At 35.0% G+C, this 21023-nt stretch overlaps 1 protein-coding gene across 6 annotated transcripts in view; it reads right to left on the reverse strand.

Annotated features, from left to right (window-relative positions):
- LOC141381826 (hepatic lectin) overlaps positions 1 to 21023 on the reverse strand; it is a 55314-nt gene that overhangs the window by 11308 nt on the left and 22983 nt on the right. For 5 of the 6 annotated variants that reach the window (XR_015942621.1, XM_087250438.2, XM_087250440.2 and 2 more), the window contains 3 exons: positions 6563 to 6623; positions 4699 to 5058; positions 137 to 475 (listed from right to left, as the gene is read on the reverse strand). Coding sequence is in view for 5 of the 6 variants with exons in the window: in XM_087250438.2 (XP_087106564.2) it covers positions 137 to 475; positions 4699 to 5058; positions 6563 to 6599 (736 nt within the window). In the remaining variant the exon portion in view is untranslated. Of the gene's footprint in view, positions 1 to 136; positions 476 to 4698; positions 5059 to 6562; positions 6624 to 10201; positions 10342 to 21023 lie in introns of all 6 variants that reach the window. The other variant, XM_088650659.1, reaches the window with a different exon arrangement.

The raw sequence follows: 21023 nt of genomic DNA on the forward strand, positions 1-21023 counted from the left end.
ATAAGTACACGGTAACAAATGATTAGTTTCTCTGTAAGTACATATAAGTCAAGGCTACTTAATATAGAATTTCTAGCGATTTGCAAGTCGTACTGCAGTGTGCAGCGGGTAGCCAAAGATCAGACATGAAACTCACAGTGATCCATGCAGATGAAAGAGCTGAGAGTTGAGCAGGGCTGATCATCGATCACTCCCGAAGGGTATACGACAGCACAGGGTCTTATGGTTCCAGTCATGTCAGGCTGTCCTGACATCCAGGTAAGAACAGCAACGGAAACATTTGTGCTGTACGACCATTTCCACACATCCCGGAACAAACCAATCCAAGCGTTGTTTATTGTGATTGCAGACAGCTGATTGTTCTCGGTTGCACTCCTGATGACGGCCAGGTCCGTGTAATGTTGTCTGCAGTAGCTCTGGGCCTCCTTCCAGGTAACGGCATTGCTGACAAAAACAAACTTGTTTGTTCCATTTACTGTAAAAAAATAATAACGATAATGACATGCTTCCCCCCCTCTGTGTAAAATGAATGGGTTATATTTGTCTGTAGCTACCACAGCTAGACACGTTTCTCGAACAAGTACCAATTAAAAAAAAAAAACTCCTGGATTGGTGTAACCCAACCTTGGGTCAGATATGGACAAACACAACCATCGTGTTATTCAAATTTAAGTTTGACCCAATATTTGGGTTACGACAACCCAGCATTTTTTAAGATTGTAGTGTGTACGTAAACCTCATGAGCATGAATACTTTAAAGAGAACATCCAGCCTGATCTCACTTATAAAAACGTAAGTATCTTACGTTTTGTCAGTTTAGTGGCTAATTCGTACAAAAATGTAGGATTTTAAAAAGGAGGACTCAACCCTAAACCCAAGCGTCATTGGGTGATGAGCAAGTCGTACTAAATTGTACGAATTAGATGATACGAATTAGCCACTAAATCGAAAAGTTACGAATTGCCGTGAGATTGCGTTGAAATATCCGATGAATTTCCACAAACTAAAATAATTTTTAGGCATAAATAAAAAGTTGGTCAACACTTTGTTCTGATTGGCTCCTTTATGCTTTAAACAAAATCGAAAGTTCGGGAAGTTTATTTTGGCTCCTAGACACCTTTGAGTTATCATTGGTGCTTGACAATAACGCAATCAATGGGCGTGTCTTGGAACATTGACGTGCGGATTGTTCCCCTAGATTAGGGGTCACCAATCTCAGTCCTGGAGGTCCGGTGCCCTGCAAGGTTTAGCTCCAACTTGCCTCAACACACCAGCCTGGGTGTTTCAAGTATACCTAGCTGAGATTAGCTCGTTCAGGTGTGTTTGATTAGGGTTAGAGCAGGGGTGTCAAACTCAATTCCTGGAGGGCCGAAGCCCTGCACCGTTTAGTTCCAACCCTGCTCCAACACACCAACCTGTAGGTTTCAAACAAGCCTGAAGGACTCAATTAGATTGATCAGGTGTGTTTAATTAGGGTTGGAACTAAACTGTGCAGAGCTGCGGCCCTTCTGGAACTGAGTTTGACACCTGTGGGTTAGAGCTAAACTCTCCAGGACACCGGCCCTCCAGGAAAAGTTTGTTGACCCCTTCCCTAGATTCATTTCTCATTTTACAGGTGTCGGACAGGGGAGCAACATCCAAAACAACAACACACTTGAAGTACAGTTGATCACGAAGATACTTTAAAGACTTAGAGAGGGTCATAATCCCCCATGGGAAGCCCACTTCGTTGTGCTACATATATTCCATGGGACTACATACAGCGGTGCCTGTCTTTTCGCATCAAATATAAGCAACAAAAATATGTTGGTGGTTCTCGTGGAGAAGGCTGTTTGCTAGTATGTGGTGTTTTGAAGCATGGTAGTTGGCTTTGTTTCAGCCACGCTTCATTTCACTATATTTATTCAAGCTTCTTGTTTAATTTCTGAATAGTTGACCAAACAAACAAAACTGGCTCCTAAATTAATAATCTTCCAACCAAAATGTATGAAGTTGTAAAAAATTGTGTCTCAAATGCTTCTTTCGACGTACTGCCATCTCCTCGTTTTCATCCAACAAATGAAATGACGAAATAAAAGACAAACAAGTCTGTGGCGAGAGGGCGTGGCCGAGAGCTGTGGGAACGGAATGAGGCCGCCGTGTAAGTGGATGCACCTGTGGTGCGCACCGGCCTCGAATCCCACGGAAGGAGCTCTGGAATATAAAAGGAGGAACGATGGCAGAGGAAGCAGAGAGAGGACCGGGCCCGGGCATATTGTTTTACTTTTGCTTTCAGTTATTAATAAATATTTTAAAACTGCGTCGGTTCTCCGACCCCTTCTTCCCGGTGGCCAAAGGGCCGTAAACTTTATTACAAAGTCGTTTATACTACAACCACAAATCAGAAAAGGTGGGGGCAGTATGGAAAACGCTAATAAAAAAGAAAGCGGTGATTTCTACATTTGCTTTGACTTGTATTTCATTGCAGACAGTACAACAAACATCATTTAATGTGTTCTTCATGATTTCTATTGTTGTGTTTGTCAAAATAAACACATATTACAATTTTGGTTCTTGCAACACATTTCAACAAAAGTTGTATCAGTGAAGCATTTACCACTGTGTAACGTTGCCGTTCCTTTTCACAACACTTTAAAGAAGTTTAGGGATCGAAGACACCAAGTGATCAAGTGTTTCAGGTGTAATTCTGTCCCATTCTTCCAGCTAACAAGTCTTAAGGCGGGCAACAGTACAGGGTCTTTATTTTAGCATTTAGCGCTTCAAAATGCGCCACAGATTCTCTATTGGAGACAGGTCAGGACTGCAGGCAGGCCAGTCAAGGACCTCTTCTTCCGCAGCCACGACTTTGTAATGTGTGCATAATTTGGTTTTGCATTGTCTTGTTAAAATAAGTACTTTTCAGCAAGTTACCTTTGCCAAGGGCACTGACACAACCCCAATACCCTGACAGACAGTTGCTGGTAACAGTCTGGATGAGACTTTTCTTTTTTGGTCCGGAGCACACGACTTCCATTTCTCCCAAAAAATACCTGAAGTGCTGATTCATCTGTCCACAGTACTCATTTCCACTGTGTGATGGTCCATGCCAGATACCTCTGAGCCCTGAGAAGTCGATGGTGCTTCGGGACAACGTTAGCATAGGGCTTCCTTTTGGCACAGTACAGTTTTAACTGGCTTTTGTGCCTGTAACTACATATTGTGGTACTTGACAAAGGTTTGCCAAAGTAGTCCTGAGCCCATGTGGTGATATCTCTTATAGATGAATGGGGATTCTTGATGAAGCACCTCCAGAGGTGTCGGAGATCACGGTTGTTCAGCTTAGCCTTGCGCCCTTGTCTTTTACGCACTGAAACTCCTCCAAATTCCTTGAATCTTTTAATGATGTTAAGCACTGTTGGAGGTGAAATATCCAAATGTCTTCCTCTTTCGTTGAGGATTACTTTTTTCAAACATTCCAATAATTTTCTCACATATTTGTTAGCAAACTGGCGATCCTCGGCCAATTTTTGCTCCTAAAGGACTAGACCTTTCTTGGATGCTGCTTTTGTACCACGTCATAATTACAATCACCTGTTGACATCACCTGTTTCAAATCACATCGTTATTCAACAAGTTTACCTGATTCCTGTCCCAACTTATTGTTAACGTGTTGCAAGAATCAAAATCTTAAATTTAAAACTATAAAAATGATTAGGAACACATTAAATAATGTTTGTTGTGCTGTCTGCAATGACACAAGTCAAAGTAAATTTAAAAACCAATACTGCCTTTTTTATTTGCATTTTCCACACTGTCCCAACTGATTTGGGGTTGTAAATACAACACTTACCAAAAAAATGGCTACAACACCGTTCTTCTCTCGGAGCTGCCATCATTGTTGTGTTGTGCACCGGTGCCGCATTTACAACCCTGCCAACTACAGTGCGGGGGTGTCGGAGTGTCCAAAAACAATCCCCTCACTTAGCCTTTTCAAACTTCTTTTCGCCGTCAAACGAAGAACGAAATAGACATTCAAGAGTTCACACTTGAGGATTGATTATAAAGCTTGTTTGGCATGCTGTCCTGGGAGAGAGCCCTGGGCTCCCTCCCGTTTGCAAGGCAAGAGGGGAGTTTGAGCTTAGGTAGATCTCGAGAACTCCCCTTCTGTAGTAGCTAATGAACAGATAGGGATTGCTCTTACTCACTAGGAGCATGTCGATGGCGCCGATTTGGATTAGTCAGTTAACTTAAGATGCATGGTTTTGGACGGTAGAAGGAAACCAGGGAATCTGGGGGAAATCCACATGAGCACGGGGAGAACTAGTAAACTCCGCACGGAAACATTGGCTGGCTTGGTAAGGACTAGAACCAGTGACGTTCTTGCTGTAAGGCAACAGTGCTAACCACTGGGCCACCCATCTAGGAAAGGAGGAGGAGTAGGGGTGGAAGGGGGGATTCTTCAAAACGAAGATGGCTGTGATATAGAACTGAGGGTATTTATAGTGGCTTAGGAATCATCATATTGGTGAATCATAAATTGTATAATGAGGGACCAGCCTCAATCAATCATAGGCACGTGTTCCTCTCGAAATTAGTTTATAAATAAACTTCACTTATTTGAAGTATATCGGGTCCTTTAGAGCAACTACTGGTTTCATCTACTCAGGAATATCACATTATGATATAACATAAGTCACATGTGCTTTTAGCATGTCTTACCACTGTAGCAAAAGAAGGGGAAAAGTGTAGCACAGCTCCAGTCTCCCCATGTGCTGTAACTCATCACACCACACTCTTCATGTCCATTGTTGTTTGGTTCTCCAGGCATCCAACTGGAGAACGTAATGTTCTCGTTCTGATAAGACCACCGCCAGCTGTTGATGTCATTGTACAGTCCAATCCAAGCCATCGCACCCATTTTATGAGCCGCTTCTAGTAGATATGCCAAGTCTTCGCTCCTCTGAACAGTGGCCAAGTCAATGTGATTCTGCCTGCAGTAAGCCTGTGCCTGGTCCCAAGTCATTTGTTTTTGGATGGGAACATAGCCATATAATGTGCCCCCGGCGAACGGAAAGTACCCTGTTCGAGAGGAACATGTTTAATGTGGAAATTAACATGCTATAATTATCCCAAATGTATTGTTTATTTTTAATCTAATATAATAAGGTGCATATAAGATTGACACCTAGTTGTTGAAGTAGTATTGCTGTTCGAAAACCAAATACTTTTTCACTGGGCCCCTCCTCCGATGACTCCACATTCAGGCAGGTTGTCAAATTGACAACACCATCAGGAGCGAGCGTTCCTGACTATCGAGCCTACACCACATTTTTCATACCAATAGCAATTTTTGTCCAAACACTCCTGAAATTTCAGTCTCAATTCCTCACGGTTGATCAACAGAATATACTTCTATGACATTGATCCCCTCAGATACTGATTTTGTGCTTTATTCAGCGTTCAGTGTGACCAATGTGAGTTTGAAAGTCATTTGATGTGACATTCATTGAGGTATTGAAGGCAGCATCAGATAGTTTACCTCAGATCTTGAAAATAAAGTAAACACCCCTACTGAAAAAAACAGCTTAAACCAGCCTAGGCTGGTTGGCTGGTTTTAGCTGGTCGACCAGGCTGGTTTTAGAGGGGTTTTGGCCATTTCCAGGCTGGTTTCCAGCCATTTCCAGCCTGGTCTTAGCTGGTCAGGCTGGGAGATGACCAGCTAAAACCAGCTTGACCAGCCTGTCAAGCTGGTTTTAGCTGGTCATTTTCCAGCCTGACCAGCTAAGACCAGGCTGGAAATGGCTAGAAACAAGCCTGGAAATGGCCAAAACCCCTCTAAAACCAGCCTGGTCGATCAGCTTAAACCAGCCAACCAGCCTAGGCTAGTTTAAGCTGGATTTTTCAGCAGGAACAGGTTTCCCAGTAAACGGTGACTTAACAACTATCAGGATTTCATGCAGGCTTCATGACTATTAGTGTGTATGGATGTTTCCCAGTGATGGGTTGCGGCTTAAAAACATGTGCTGGATAAGTTGGTGGTTCATTCTGCTGTGGTGACCCCTGATTAATAAAGGGACTAAGCCGAAAATACTGAAAAATGCAAATTTATCAGCCTGATCTCGCAAGGAAACGCAAGTATTTGACGTATTGTCAGTGTAGTGGCTAATTCGTACGAGTTTAGTCATACGAAAATGTACGTCTTTAAAAAGGAGGCGTGGCAGCCAACCCCGCCCCTAACCCCAACCGTCATTGGCTGATAAGCAAATCGCACTAAATTGTACGAATTAAATTGTACGAATTCATACGAATTAGCCACGAAATCAAAAAGTTACGAATTGCTGTGAGATTGCGTTGGATTGACCCATGTGTTTACACATACAGGTGTGGACATAATGGCCGGTATTCTTCCATTAAACAAAGAAACACTAAAGTGGCCACTAGTATAACTTGAAACTGAGCCATTAATCATCAACAAAAATAATCGAATATTGCTTTCGAATGGTGGCTGAACAGAAGCATTCAACTAATGAAACTGGCCAGGACAAAATTAAAAGGGACCACATCTGTACACGCACACGCTCACCTGAAAGCCAAAACAGCAAATGTAAGAGCTTGTTCATTGGATCTGCCAGCGTATATAGAGCCTGAAATAGTAGAAAGAACATCGCTGATCACAAACACATTCAGAAACAGGTGAGCTTTAAGCACAAATACTGAAAAAAATTATCTGAACATGAGTAAATCGCAAAATTACCTTAACAGCAGATGTCGTGAATATCACTAAGTACCCTACTTTAAACATCGACACCAAGCCTTTAGCTATATTCCCCTTTTCTCTCTCTATTTGTAATCTCTACCTACACACATTTTTAAGTATCACTCTTCATGCAAAGCATCTTGGATGCAAAATGTCTTAAGGAGAAATGGGTTGATTTCCATTTGCCCTTTGTCTGCCATTAATGCTCTTCATTCAAATAAATGGATACCAGATGGAAATAATCAGCCATCAGGACATACCCATCTCCACAATAGCTCTTAAAAAGAGGGTATAACTAACACAACCTCAGTTCCCAAGACAAGAAAAGCTTGGAGCGTTTTGTAAAATCCATTAGAATCAAGGATATGTGATTTGGTATTTCTATATAACTTGTATTTAGGGAGTGACACTGTCGCCAGCAAGAAGGTCGCTGGTTCGAGTCCCACGTGGGCCAGTTGGCGTTTCTGTTGTGGAAGCCGGGTGGTGAGGGTAGTGTCGTGGACGGCGCCCTTATGGAAGGCCGAATGGTTCAAACTGTGCCTATTACCAAAAGCGTGTCATTCCAAAAACGATGTTTAAGACGAAAAGACGGTGAAAATCACGGCGTTTTGTGAAGTCTGACCCATTTGGCCTTCCATACGACCTCTCTATTCTGCCGCCCTAGACGCGGATATAACTGAGGGTGCGGGTGGTGAGGGTAGTGTCGCGGACGCCGCCCTCTCTATTTTGCTGCCCTAGACGCGGATATAGCTGAGGGTGCAGGTCGTGAAGGTAGTGTTGTGGACGCCCTCTCTATTCTGCCACCCTAGACGCGGATATAGCTGAGGGTGGGGGTGGTGAGGGTAGTGTTGCGGACACCGCCTTAGACACAGATATAACTGAGGGCACGAGAGGTGAGGGTAGTGTAAGGGGACACTGCCCTCTCTATTCTGCCGCCCTAGACGTGAATATAAGTAATGGCACGAGTGGTGAGGGTAGTGTCGCTGACGCTGCCCTCTCTATTCTGCCACCCTAGTTGTGGATATAACTGAGGGTGTGGGTGGTGAGGGTAGTGTCGGGGACGCCGCTCTCTATTCCACCGCACTAGACGCAGATATAACTGAGGGCATGGGTGGTGAGGGTAGTGTCGCGGACACCGCCCTCTTTATTCTGCCGCCCTAGACGTGAATATAACTAATGGCACGGTTGGTGAGGGTAGTGTCGCTGAGCAATAAATAAATAAAGTAATAAATAAATAAATAAATAAAGCAATAAATAACTAAAGCAATAAATAAATGAAGCAATAATTAAATAAATATACCAATAAATAAACAAGTAAATAAAGCAATAAATAAATAAAGCAATATATAAATCAATAAAGCAATAAATAAATAAATAGACAAAGCAATAAATAATAAATAAAGCAATAAATAAAAAATAAAAAAAGCTATAAATAAAGCAATAAATAAAAAATAAATAAAGCTATAAATAAATAAATAAACCATAAATAAATAAATAAAAAGCAATAAATAATAAAATAAAGCAATGAATAAATAGAGCAATAAAAAAGCAATAAATAAATAAATAAAGCAATAAATAAATAAATAAAGCAATAAATAAATAAAGCTATAAATAAATAAAGCTATAAATAAATAAAGCAATAAATAAATATATAAAGCTATAAATGAATAAAGCAATAAATAAATAAAGCTATACATAAATAAAGCAATAAATAAGTAAATAAATAAAGCAATAAATAAATAAAGCAATAAATAAATAAAGCTATAAATAAATAAAGCAATAAATAAATAAAGCTATACATAAATAAAGAAATAAATAAGTAAATAAATAAAGCAATAAATAAATAAATAAAGCAATAAATAAATAAAGCAATAAATAAAAAATAAATAAAGCTATAAATAAATAAATAAAGCTATAAATAAATAAATAAACCATAAATAAATAAAGCAATAAATAATAAAATAAATCAATGAATAAATAAAGCAACAAAAAGCAATAAATAAATAAAGCAATAAATAAATAAAGCAATAAATAAATAAAGCTATAAATAAATAAAGCAATAAATAAATAAAGCTATACATAAATAAAGCTATACATAAATATAGCAATAAATAAGTAAATAAATAAAGCAATAAATAAATAAATAAATAAAGCAATAAATAAATAAATAAAGCAATAAATAAATAAAGTAATAAATAAAAAATAAATAAAGCTATAAATAAATAAATAAAGCTATAAATAAATAAATAAATAAATAAATAAACCATAAATAAATAAATAAAGCAATAAATAATAAAATAAAGCAATGAATAAATAAAGCAATAAAAAAGCAATAAATAAATAAATAAAGCAATAAATAAATAAAGCAATAAATAAATAAAGCAATAAATAAATAAAGCTATAAATAAATAAAGCAATAAATAAATAAAGCTATAAATAAATAAAGTAATAAATAAATAAAGCTATACATAAATAAAGCAATAAATAAGTAAATAAATAAAGCAATAAATAAATAAAGCAATAAATAAATTAATAAAGCAATATATAAATTAATTAAGCAATAAATAAATAAAGCTTTAAATTAATAATGCAATAAATAAATAAATAAAGCAATAAATAAATTAATTAAGCAATAAATAAATAAATAAAGCAATAAATAAATTAATAAAGCAATAAATAAATAAATAAAGCAATAAATAAAGCATCAAATAAATAAATAAATAAATAAAGCAGTTGGACAGCGTACAATAATTGAGTTACATTGTTACCACATTTCTGAAAGACGTCTCTCATGCTAAATTTCTTTGATCGAAAATATGTTAATATATTGTAATAACAGGCAGAGTGTAAAAATTCATATGAGCCATTTCTCTTTTACTATAAATGTTGAAAAATTCAGTAACAGCAGATCATTTATCAGCGGGTTTGCTTCTTATTTGCATAGCAAATGAGTCGACAACAACAAAAACAAAGCAGGAATGAAACCTTTCAAGTACAGTAGTATACTAATATGAGCAGAATACCATATAATGCAGTAGCCTAAGTAGACACACACAGATTTATAAAAACACACAGAGTTATCCTTTAGTGTAATTCATGCAAGTTAATCCAATGATCTTTTTTTGTTGCACAAAAAAAAAAAAAAACTATAGGATCACCCATATAGTCCATGGAGAGCAACGTGTTGTTCTGGAGTTTTCTTGCAAAACCTGGCAAACATCACTTAAGCAAGCAATTATGACAGAGAACATTAAAAATGATAAACACATTACTTTTGAAACGCTGTAAATTATCATATTACCTTTAAAATAATTGTTGTTTTTGAATTAAAACTGTTTGATTTCTACATTTTTGTTGGCCCACCCGAAATGTCCCAGAGCCCACCCTAAAGTTCCAAGCTGGAGCCGAGCCTGATGTCTCATAAAAAAACATGTATGAACAATGAAGCTGAATAAATAAACTTACCATTGGGGTGTGGTTTGTTAATAGGATATTAGTTTCAGTTCTAATCAGACAAACTTTTATAACACTTTGAATCTGCTATGGTTTTACTACAAAGTTTGACGATGGTTACTTCAATACAATCCTAAGGTTGGTTTTCGCAACTGCGGTCAAGCCAGCCGCGGTTCGGAAAAACACAGTCAAGCCAGCCGCGCTTTATATTTCGGTGCGCGCGTATTATTATCATTACGGTAATGTCAGCAGCCACACAGAGAGCGCTCCACAGAGCACCCATTTCGCCCAGAACAGAGAGATGACAACGAAATATAAGTTTATCCCCCTTTCCTCCCACGTATGCTTTATTAAACAATTTATTAGCTTTTTTTGACTGTTGTTATTTTAAGAAATTGGTTTCTGGGCTTACCTTTAATTTCCTCAAGTTTATCTTTTTGCTTCAAATGATTTTATAGCAGATCAAACGGACAGAATAAATATACGATTTCTAAATACACAGAATGCGTTTCTACTTCTCCTAGCCAACTACAGTACATTGCAAATAAGGTTAAATGCAATTTTATACAACGTGGCTGACCTCAGAAAGTGAAAACAATCATAAAGTAGTCCAACAAAACATTGTTTAAGTTACAAATATATGTTGGTTTTATTTAAAGGGGATTTTGTATGCTTCTTTCAGTATATGGGATATGGGGCATTATTACACTTTAGATGACTGTAAAGACCTTATTATTTGTTATAAGTAGAATAGAACAACAATAAGATCTGATGCAGGAAGTCAAATACTAAGCATACATCATATGAAGCCTGTTTTACTGCAGCATTTTGGAGAAATGTACCATTAACACACTTTAAAGTGCTATAAAGAAATAAGTAGAAAAAAAAAACTAAGTTTGGTTCTGATGGATGTACATGCATACCTCATGTGAAAGACCTCATTTAAGTTAACAGAAGAAAACTATGTATGGACAGGACATCCAATATTATATGCATACCTCATAATAACTTACTGCAGCATTTTGGAGAAATGGGCTATTAATGAGCTATAAAGTCTTTAAAGTGTTATAAATACATTGTTTGGAATAAGTTAAATAAAAGAGTGATCAGGTCTGATACTAGATGTCCCATGCTATATGCATATATGCAAATGAATCCTTTTTACTGCAGCAATTTGGAAAAAAAATGCTCATTTAAAAGATGTAGAAAAAAAAAAAACAATAGTCAGGTCTTATACAGGACATCCCATACTTAACCTCATATAAAGACTTGTTACTGCAGCGTTTTGGAAAAATTGGGCATTAACATTACTCAAAGTGTTATGAAGACCCAATTTTCAATAAATAGACAAAAAACAATGATCAGTTCCTGTACAGAACATCACATACAATATGCATACTACATATAAACACTTCTTACTCCAGCAATCTGGAGAAGTGGGACATTAACAAAATATAAAGTGTTATAAAGACCCCATTTCGATTAAGAAGAAAGAAACAATGGTCAGTTCTTATTCAGGACATTCCATACTATATGTGTACTTCACATGAAATCTTTTTTACTGCAGCGTTTTGGAGAAACTGGGTATTAACCTATTATAAAGTGATATAAAAACCCCATTTCTAATAAGTAGAAAAAAAACAATGGACAGTACTTATACAGGACATACCATACTATTTATGTACTTCACATGAAGCGTTTTTACTGCAGCATTTTAAAGAAACGGGGTATTAACATAATATAAAATACTATAAAGACCACATTTTAAATAGGTAGAAAAAATCTATGGTCAGTTCTTATACAGGACATCCCATACTATATGTGTACTTCACATGAAACCTTTTTACTGCAGTGTTTTGGAGAAATTGTATATAATATATTTCAAAGTGTTCTAAAGACCCCAATTCAAATAAGTAGAAAAAAAACAATGGTCAGTTCCTATACAGGACATCCATACTATATCTGTACTTCACATAAAACTTTTTTACTGCAGCATTTTGGAGAAATGGGGTATTAAAACAATATAAAGTGCTATTAAGACCTCATTTCAAATAAGTAGAAAAAAACAATGGTCAGTTCTAGTACAGGACATCCCATACTATGTGTGTACATTACATGAAACCTTCTTACTGCACTGTTTTGGAGAAATGAGGTATTAACACAACAAAGTGATATAAAAACCCCATTTCAAATAAGTAGAAAAAAAACAGTGGTCGGTTCTTATACAGGACATCCCATACTATATATGTACTTCACATGAAACCTTTTTACTGCAGCATTTTAGAGAAACGGGGTGTTAACATAGAAAAAAAGTACTAAAAAGTCCCCCTTTCAAATAAGTAGAGAAAAACAATGGTCAGATCTTATACACGACATCCTTATCTCTGTGTGTACTTCACATGAAAGCTTTTTGCTGCAGCATTTTAAAGAGACGGGGGAATTAACATAGTATAAAGTAATATAAGGACCCCGTTTTAAATAAGTAGAAAAAAAACAATAGTCAGTTCTTATACAGGACATACCATACTATATGTGTACTTCACATTAAACCTTCTTACTGCACTGTTTTGGAGAAATTGTATATTAATATGATTTAAAGTGTTATAAAGACCCCATTTTTAATAAGTAGAAAAAGACAATGGTCAGTTCTTACATAGGAAATCCCATACTATGTACTTGACATGAAACTTTCTTACTGCACTGTTTTGGAGAAATGGGGTAATAACATAATATAAAGTACTATAAAGACCCCATTTCCAATAAGTAGAAAGAAACAATGGTCAGTTCTTATTCAGGACATCCCATACTATATGTGTACTTCACATCAAAACTTTTTACTGCACTGTTTTGGAGAAACGGGGTAATAACCTAATATAAAGTGCTATAAAGACCGCATTTCAAATAAGTAGAAAAAAACAATAGTCAGTTCTTATACAGGACATATCATACTATATGTGTACTTCACATGAAACCTTTTTACTGCAGCGTTTTGGAGAAAGGGGGTATTAACATAATATAAAGTGCTATAAAGACCGCATTTCAAATAAGTAGAAAAAAACTATGGTCAGTTCTTATACAGGACATACCATACTATATGTGTACTTCACATGAAACCTTTTTACTGCAGCATTTTAGAGAAAGGGGGTATTAACATAATATAAAGTGCTATAAAGACCCCATTTCAAATAAGTAGAAAGAGACAATGGTCAGTTCTTATACATGACATACCATACTATATATGTACTTCACATGAAACCTTATTACTGCAGCATTTTGGAGAAACGGGGTATTAACATAATATAAAGTGCTATAAAGACCGCATTTGAAATAAGTAGAAAAAAACAATGGTCAGTTCTTATACAGGACATACCATACTATATGTGTACTTCACATGAAACCTTTTTACTGCAGCATTTTGGAGAAACGGGGTATTAACATAATATAAAGTGCTATAAAGACCGCATTTGAAATAAGTAGAAAAAAACAATGGTCAGTTCTTATACATGACATACCATACTATATATGTACTTCACATGAAACCTTTTTACTGCAGCATTTTGGAGAAAGGGGGTATTAACATAAAATAAAGTGCTATAAAGACCCCATTTCAAATAAGTAGAAAAAAACAATGGTCAGTTCTTATACAGGACATCCCATACTATATGTGCACTTCACATGAAACATTTTTACAGCAGCGTTTTTAAGAAACAGGGTATTAACAAATGATAAAGTGCTATAAAGAGCCCATTTCCAATAAGTAGAAAAAACAATGGTCAGTTCTTACATAGGACTTCCCATACTATGTACTTGACATGAAACTTTCTTACTGCACTGTTTTGGAGAAATGGGGTATTAACATAATATAAAGTACCATAAAGACCCCATTTCCAATAAGTAGAAAGAAACAATGGTCAGTTCTTATTCAGGACATCCCATACTTTATGTGTACTTCACATAAAAACTTTTTACTGCACTCTTTTGGAGAATTGGGGTAATAACCTAATATAAAGTGCTATAAAGACCCCATTTCAAATAAGTAGAAAAAAACAATGGTCAGTTGTTATACAGGACATACCATACTATATGTGTACTTCACATGAAACCTTTCTACTGCAGCATTTTGGAGAAAGGGGGTATTAACATAATATAAAGTGCTATAAAGACCCCATTTCAAATAAGTAGAAAAAGACAATGATCAGTTCTTATACAGGACATCCCATACTATATGTGCACTTCACATGAAACATTTTTACTGCAGCGTTTTTGGGAAACAGGGTATTAACATGTGATAAAGTGCTGTAAAGAGCCCATTTCCAATAAGTAGAAAAAAACAATGGTCAGTTCTTACATAGGACATCACATACTATGTACTTGACATGAAAATTTCTTACTGCACTGTTTTGGAGAAATGGGGTATTAACATAATATAAAGTACTATAAAGACCCCATTTCCAATAAGTAGAAAGAAACAATGGTCAGTTCTTATTCAGGATATCCCATACTATATGTGTACTTCACATAAAAACTTTTTACTGCACTGTTTTGGAGAAACGGGGTAATAACCTAATATAAAGTGCTATAAAGACCGCATTTCAAATAAGTAGAAAAAAACAATAGTCAGTTCTTATACAGGACGTACCATACTATATGTGTACTTCACATGAAACCTTTTTACTGCAGCATTTTGGAGAAAGGGGGTATTAACATAATATAAAGTGCTATAAAGACCCCATTTCAAATAAGTAGAAAAAAACAATATTCAGTTCTTATACAGGACATCCCATACTATATGTGTACTTCACATGAAACCTTTTTACTAAAGCGTTTTGGAGAAACGGGGTATTAACATATTATAAAGGACTATAAAGACCGCATTTCAAAAAAGTAGAAAAAACAATGGCCAGTTCTTATACAGTACATCCCATACTTTAAATTTACTTCACATGAAACCTTTTTACTGCAGCATTTTAAAGAAATGGGGTATTAACATAATATAATATAACTTAATATAACAATTTAGTCTCCACTTTCCTTACTAAAATGCAACTACCTCTCTGACTCCTCCACTAACTATAAAAAAAAATACTAATGTTTTGCTTCTCACACTCTTTACACACCTGAAACTTGCCTACAGCACTTATTCATTGTTGCTCTAACAGTTGTGTAAATTGCTTCCTTGTCCTCATTTGTAAGTCGCTTTGGATAAAAGCGTCTGCTAAATGACTAAATGTAAACGTATAAAGTACTAAAAAGACCGCATTTTAAATAAGTAGAAAAAAACAATGGTCAAATCTTATACAGGACATCCTAATCAATTTGTGTACTTCACATAAAAGCTTTTTACTGCAGCATTTTAAAGAAACGGGGTATTAACATAATATAAAGTACTATAAAGACTGCATTTTAAATAAGTAGAAAAAAACAATGATCTGTTCTTATACAGGACATTTCATACTATACGTGTACTTCACATTAAACCTTCTTACTGCACTGTTTTGGAGAAACTGGTATTAAAATAGAAAAAAGTACTAATAAGACCCCATTTCAATTAAGTGGAAAAAATCAATGGTCAGTTCTTACATAGGACATCCCATACTATATGTGTACTTCACATGAAACCTTTTTACTGTAGCATTTTAAAGAAATGGGCTATTAATATAATATAAAGTACTATAAAGACCGCATTTTAAATAAGTAGAAAAAAAACAATTGTCAGTTGTTACACAGGACATCCCATACTATATGTGTACTTCACATGAAAACTTCTTACTGCACTGTTTTGGAGAAGCGGGGTATTAACTTAATAATATAAATTGATATAAAAACCCCATTTCAAATAAGTAGAAAAAACAATGGTCAGTTTTTATACAGGACATCCCATACTCTATATCTACTTCACATAAAACCTTTTTACTCCAGCATTTTAAAGAAATTGGGTATTAACATAATATAAACACAGCATTTTAAATAAGTAGAAAAAAACATTGGTCAGTTCTTGTACAGGATATTTCATAGTATATGTGTACTTCACATGAACCTTTTTACTGCAGCATTTTAAAGAAATGGGGTATTAACATAATATAAAGTGATATAAAAACCTCATTAAAAAATAAGTAGAAAAAACAATAGTCAGTTCTTATACAGGACATCCCATAATATATGTGTACTTCATATGAAACCTTTTTACTGCAGCATTTAAAGAAATGGGGTATTAACATACTATAAAGTGACATAAAAGCCTAATTTCAAATAAGTAGAAAAAACAATGGTCAGTTCTTATACAGGACATCCTAAACTATATATGTACTTCACATGAAACCTTTTTACTTCAGTATTTTAAAGAAACGGGGCATTAACATAATATAAAGTACTATAAAGACTTCATTTTAAATAAGTAGAAAAAACAATGGTCAGTTTTTATACAGGACATCCCATACTATTTATGTACTTCACATGAAACCTTTTTACTGCAGCAATTTAAAGAAACTGGCTATTAACATAATATAAAGTACTATAAACACCCCATTTTAAATAAGTAGAAAAAGACAATGGTCAGTTCTTATACAGGACATCGCATACTATATCTGTACTTCACATGAAACCTATTTACTGCAGCGTTTTGGAGAAAGGGGGTTTTAACATAATATAAAGTGCTATAAAGACCGCATTTCAAATAAGTAGAAAAAAACAATGGTCAGTTCTTATACAGGACATCGCATACTATATCTGTACTTCACATGAAACCTATTTACTGCAGCGTTTTGGAGAAAGGGGGTTTTAACATAATATAAAGTACTATAAACACCCCATTTCAAATAAGTAGAAAAAAAACAATGGTCAGTTCTTATATAGGACATCCTAATCTATGTGTGTACTTCACATGAAAACTTTTTACTGCAGCATTTTAAAGAAACGGGGGTATTAACCTATTATAAAGTGCTATAAAAACCTCTATTCAAATAAGTAGAAAAAACAATGGTCAATTCTTATACAGGACATCCTATACTATATGTCTACTTCACACTAAACCTTCTAACTGCACTGCTTTGGGGAAATGGGGTATAGATCTAATATAAAGTGCTATAAAGACCGCATTTCAAGTAGAAAAAAACAATTATCAGTTCTCATACAGGACATCCCATACTATGTGTGTACTTCACATACAATCTTTTTACTGCAGCATTTTAAAGAAACGGGGTATTAGCATAATATAAAGTACTATAAAGACCGCATTTTAAATAAGTAGAAAAAATTAATGGTTGATTCTTATATAGGACATCCAATACTATATATGTAACTATATATGTATCACATGAAACCTTTTTACTGCAGCATTTTCGAGAAATGGGGTATTAACCCATTATAAAGTGCTTTAAAGACTACAGTTTAAATAAGTAGAAGACAACAATAGTCAGTTCTTATACAGGATATTCCATACTATATGGGTACTTCACATAAAGCCTTTTTACTTCAGTGTTTTGGAGAAACAGGGTATTAACATATTACAAAGTGCTATAAAGACCCCATTTCAAATAAGTAGAAAAAACAATGGTCAGTTCATATATAGGACATCCCATACTATGTGTGTACTTCACATGAAACCTTTTTATTGCAGCATTTTGAAGAAATGGGGTATTAACCTATTATAAAGTGCTACAAAGACCGCATGTCAAATAAGTAGAAAAAAACATTGGTCAGTTCTTATATAGGACATCCCATACTATATGCGTACTTCACATGGAACATTCTTACTGCAGCATTTTCGAGAAATGGGATATTAACATATTACAAAGTGCTATAAAGACCCAATTTCTAATAAGTAGAAGAAAACAATTGCCAGTTTTTATACAGGGCGTCCTATACTATACACATAGTTCATGTGAAGACTTCTCACCAAATAATTTTGGAGAAATTGGGAAATAACAAAATTCAAGTGTTTTAAAGACCCCATTTTTTAGAAGTAGAATACAAAAATAGTTTTTGTAGAGGACATCTCATAAAATTTGCATACATCATATGAAGCCTTCTTACTACTACATTTTAGAGAAATGGGGCACTAACATGATATGAAGTACTATAAAGACCTCATTACTAATAAGTAGAAAAAATAATAGTCAGTTGTCATACAGGATGTCCTATACTTTATGCATACTTCATGTGAAAACTTATTACTGCACCATTTTCGAGAAATTGGGTATTAAACTTATAAATTGCTTTAAAGACCCCTTTTCTAAAAAGTAGAAAAAAATAACAATGCTCAGCTCTTCCTATTGCTGAATACTCGTAGAGGACATCCCATACTGTATGCATACCTAATATGAAACCTTCTTACTGCCACTTTTTGGAGAATTGGGGCATTAACATAATATAAAGTGCTTTATGTTTTTGTACAGGACGTCCCTCACTGTATGCATAATTTACATGAAACCATCCTACTGCGGCATTTTGGTGAAATAGGTATCAACTTAAAGTACTATAAAGACCTAATTTCTAATAAGTAGAAAAAAACAATGGTCAGTTCTTGTACAGGACATCCCATACTACATGTATTTATCAGATGAAGATTTGTTACTGCAGTGTTTTGGAGAATTTGGGCATAAACATTATATAAAGTGCTTTAAATACCCAATGTCTAATAAGTAGAAGAAAACAATGGGCAGTTCACGTTCATGACATTCCATAATATATGCATACTTTACATGAAACCTTGCCACTGCAGCATTATGGAGAAATGGAGGAATAATAACATTCAAAGTGTCATAAAGACCCAATGTCTAATAAGTAGAAGAAAACAATAGTCTGTTTTTAAAAAGGACGTCCCATACAAAAGGCGTACCTCATATGAAAACTTCTTACGGCAGCGTTTTAGAGAAAAGAGACATAATTACCTTTTAGATGGCTATCAAGACCCCATTTCTAATAAGTAAAAAAAAACGGTCAGTTCTTCAATGGGTCTTTATAGCACTTTATAATATTTTAATACCCAATTTCTCCAAAACGCTGCAGTAAAAAGGTTTCATGTCAAGTGCACATAGTATGGGACGTCCTGTTTGAGAACTGACCATTGTTTTTTTCTACTTATTGGAAATGGGCTCTTTATAGCACTATAAAATATGTTAATACCCAGCTTCTTTAAAATGCTGCAGTAAAAAGGTTTCATGTGAAGAGCACATATAGTATGGGATGTCCTGTATAAGAACTGACCATTGTTTTTTTCTACTTATTTGAAATGGGGTCTTTATAGCACTTTATAATATGTTAATACCCCCTTTCTCCAAAATGCTGCAGTAAAAAGGTTTCATGTGAAGTACAGATATAGTATGGTATGTCCTGTATAAGAACTGACCATTGTTTTTTTCTACTTATTTGATATGGGGTCTTTATAACATTTTGAATTACATTAGTAACCTAATACTACAAAATGCTGCAGTAAAAAAGATTTAATGTGAAATTCACATATAGTATGGGATGTCCTGTATAGGAACTGACCATTGCTTTTTTTTTACTTTTTAGAAATGGGCTCTTTATAGCACTTTATAATATGTTAATACCCTGTTTCTCCAAAACGCTGCAGTAAAAAGGTTTCATGTGAAGTACACATATAGTATGGGACATCCTGTTTAAGAACTGACCATTGTTTTTTTCTACTTATTGGAAATGGGCTCTTTATAGCACTTTATCATACGTTAATACCCTGTTTCCCAAAAACGCTGCAGTAAAAATGTTTCATGTGAAGTGCACATATAGTATGGGATGTCCTGTATAAGAACTGACCATTGTTTTTTTCTACTTATTTGAAATGGGGTCTTTATAGCACTTTATATTAAGTTAATACCCCCTTTCTCCAAAATGCTGCAGTAAAAAGGTTTCATGTGAAGTACACATATAGTATTGGTATGTCCTGTATAAGAACTGACCGTTGTTTTTTCTACTTATTTGATATGGGGTCTTTATAACATTTTGAATTACATTAGTAACCTAATACTACAAAATGTTGCAGTAAAAAAGATTTAATGTGAAATTCACCTATAGTATGGGATGTCCTGTATAAGAACTGACCATTGCTTTTTTTTTACTTTTCAGAAATGGGCTCTTTATAGCACTTTATAATATGTTAATACCCTGTTTCTCCAAAACGCTGCAGTAAAAAGGTTTCATGTGAAGTACACATATAGTATGGGACATCCTGTTTAAGAACTGACCATTGTTTTTTTCTACTTATTGGAAATGGGCTCTTTATAGCACTTTATCATACGTTAATACCCTGTTTCCCAAAAACGCTGCAGTAAAAATGTTTCATGTGAAGTGCACATATAGTATGGGATGTCCTGTATAAGAACTGACCATTGTTTTTTTCTACTTATTTGAAATGGGGTCTTTATAACACTTTATATTATGTTAATACCCCCTTTCTCCAAAATGCTGCAGTAAAAAGGTTTCATGTGAAGTACACATATAGTATGGTATGTCCTGTATAAGAACTGACCATTGTTTTTTTCTACTTATTTGAAATGGGGTCTTTGTAGCACTTTATATTGGCTTAATACCCCGTTTCTCCAAAATGCTGCAGTAAAAAGGTTTCATGTGAAGTACATATATAGTATGGTATGTCATGTATAAGAACTGACCATTGTCTTTTTCTACTTATTTGAAATGGGGTCTTTAAAGCACTTTAAATTATGTTAATACCCCCTTTCTCCAAAATGCTGCAGTAAAAAGGTTTCATGTGAAGTACACATATAGTATGGTATGTCCTGTATAAGAACTGACCATTGTTTTTTTCTACTTATTTGAAATGCGGTCTTTATAGCACTTTATATTATGTTAAAACCCC

The sequence above is a fragment of the Danio rerio genome, chromosome 4, assembly GCF_052040795.2.
Source record: "Danio rerio strain M-AB ecotype USA chromosome 4, GRCz13ab, whole genome shotgun sequence".
Taxonomy (NCBI): Eukaryota; Metazoa; Chordata; class Actinopteri; order Cypriniformes; family Danionidae; genus Danio; species Danio rerio.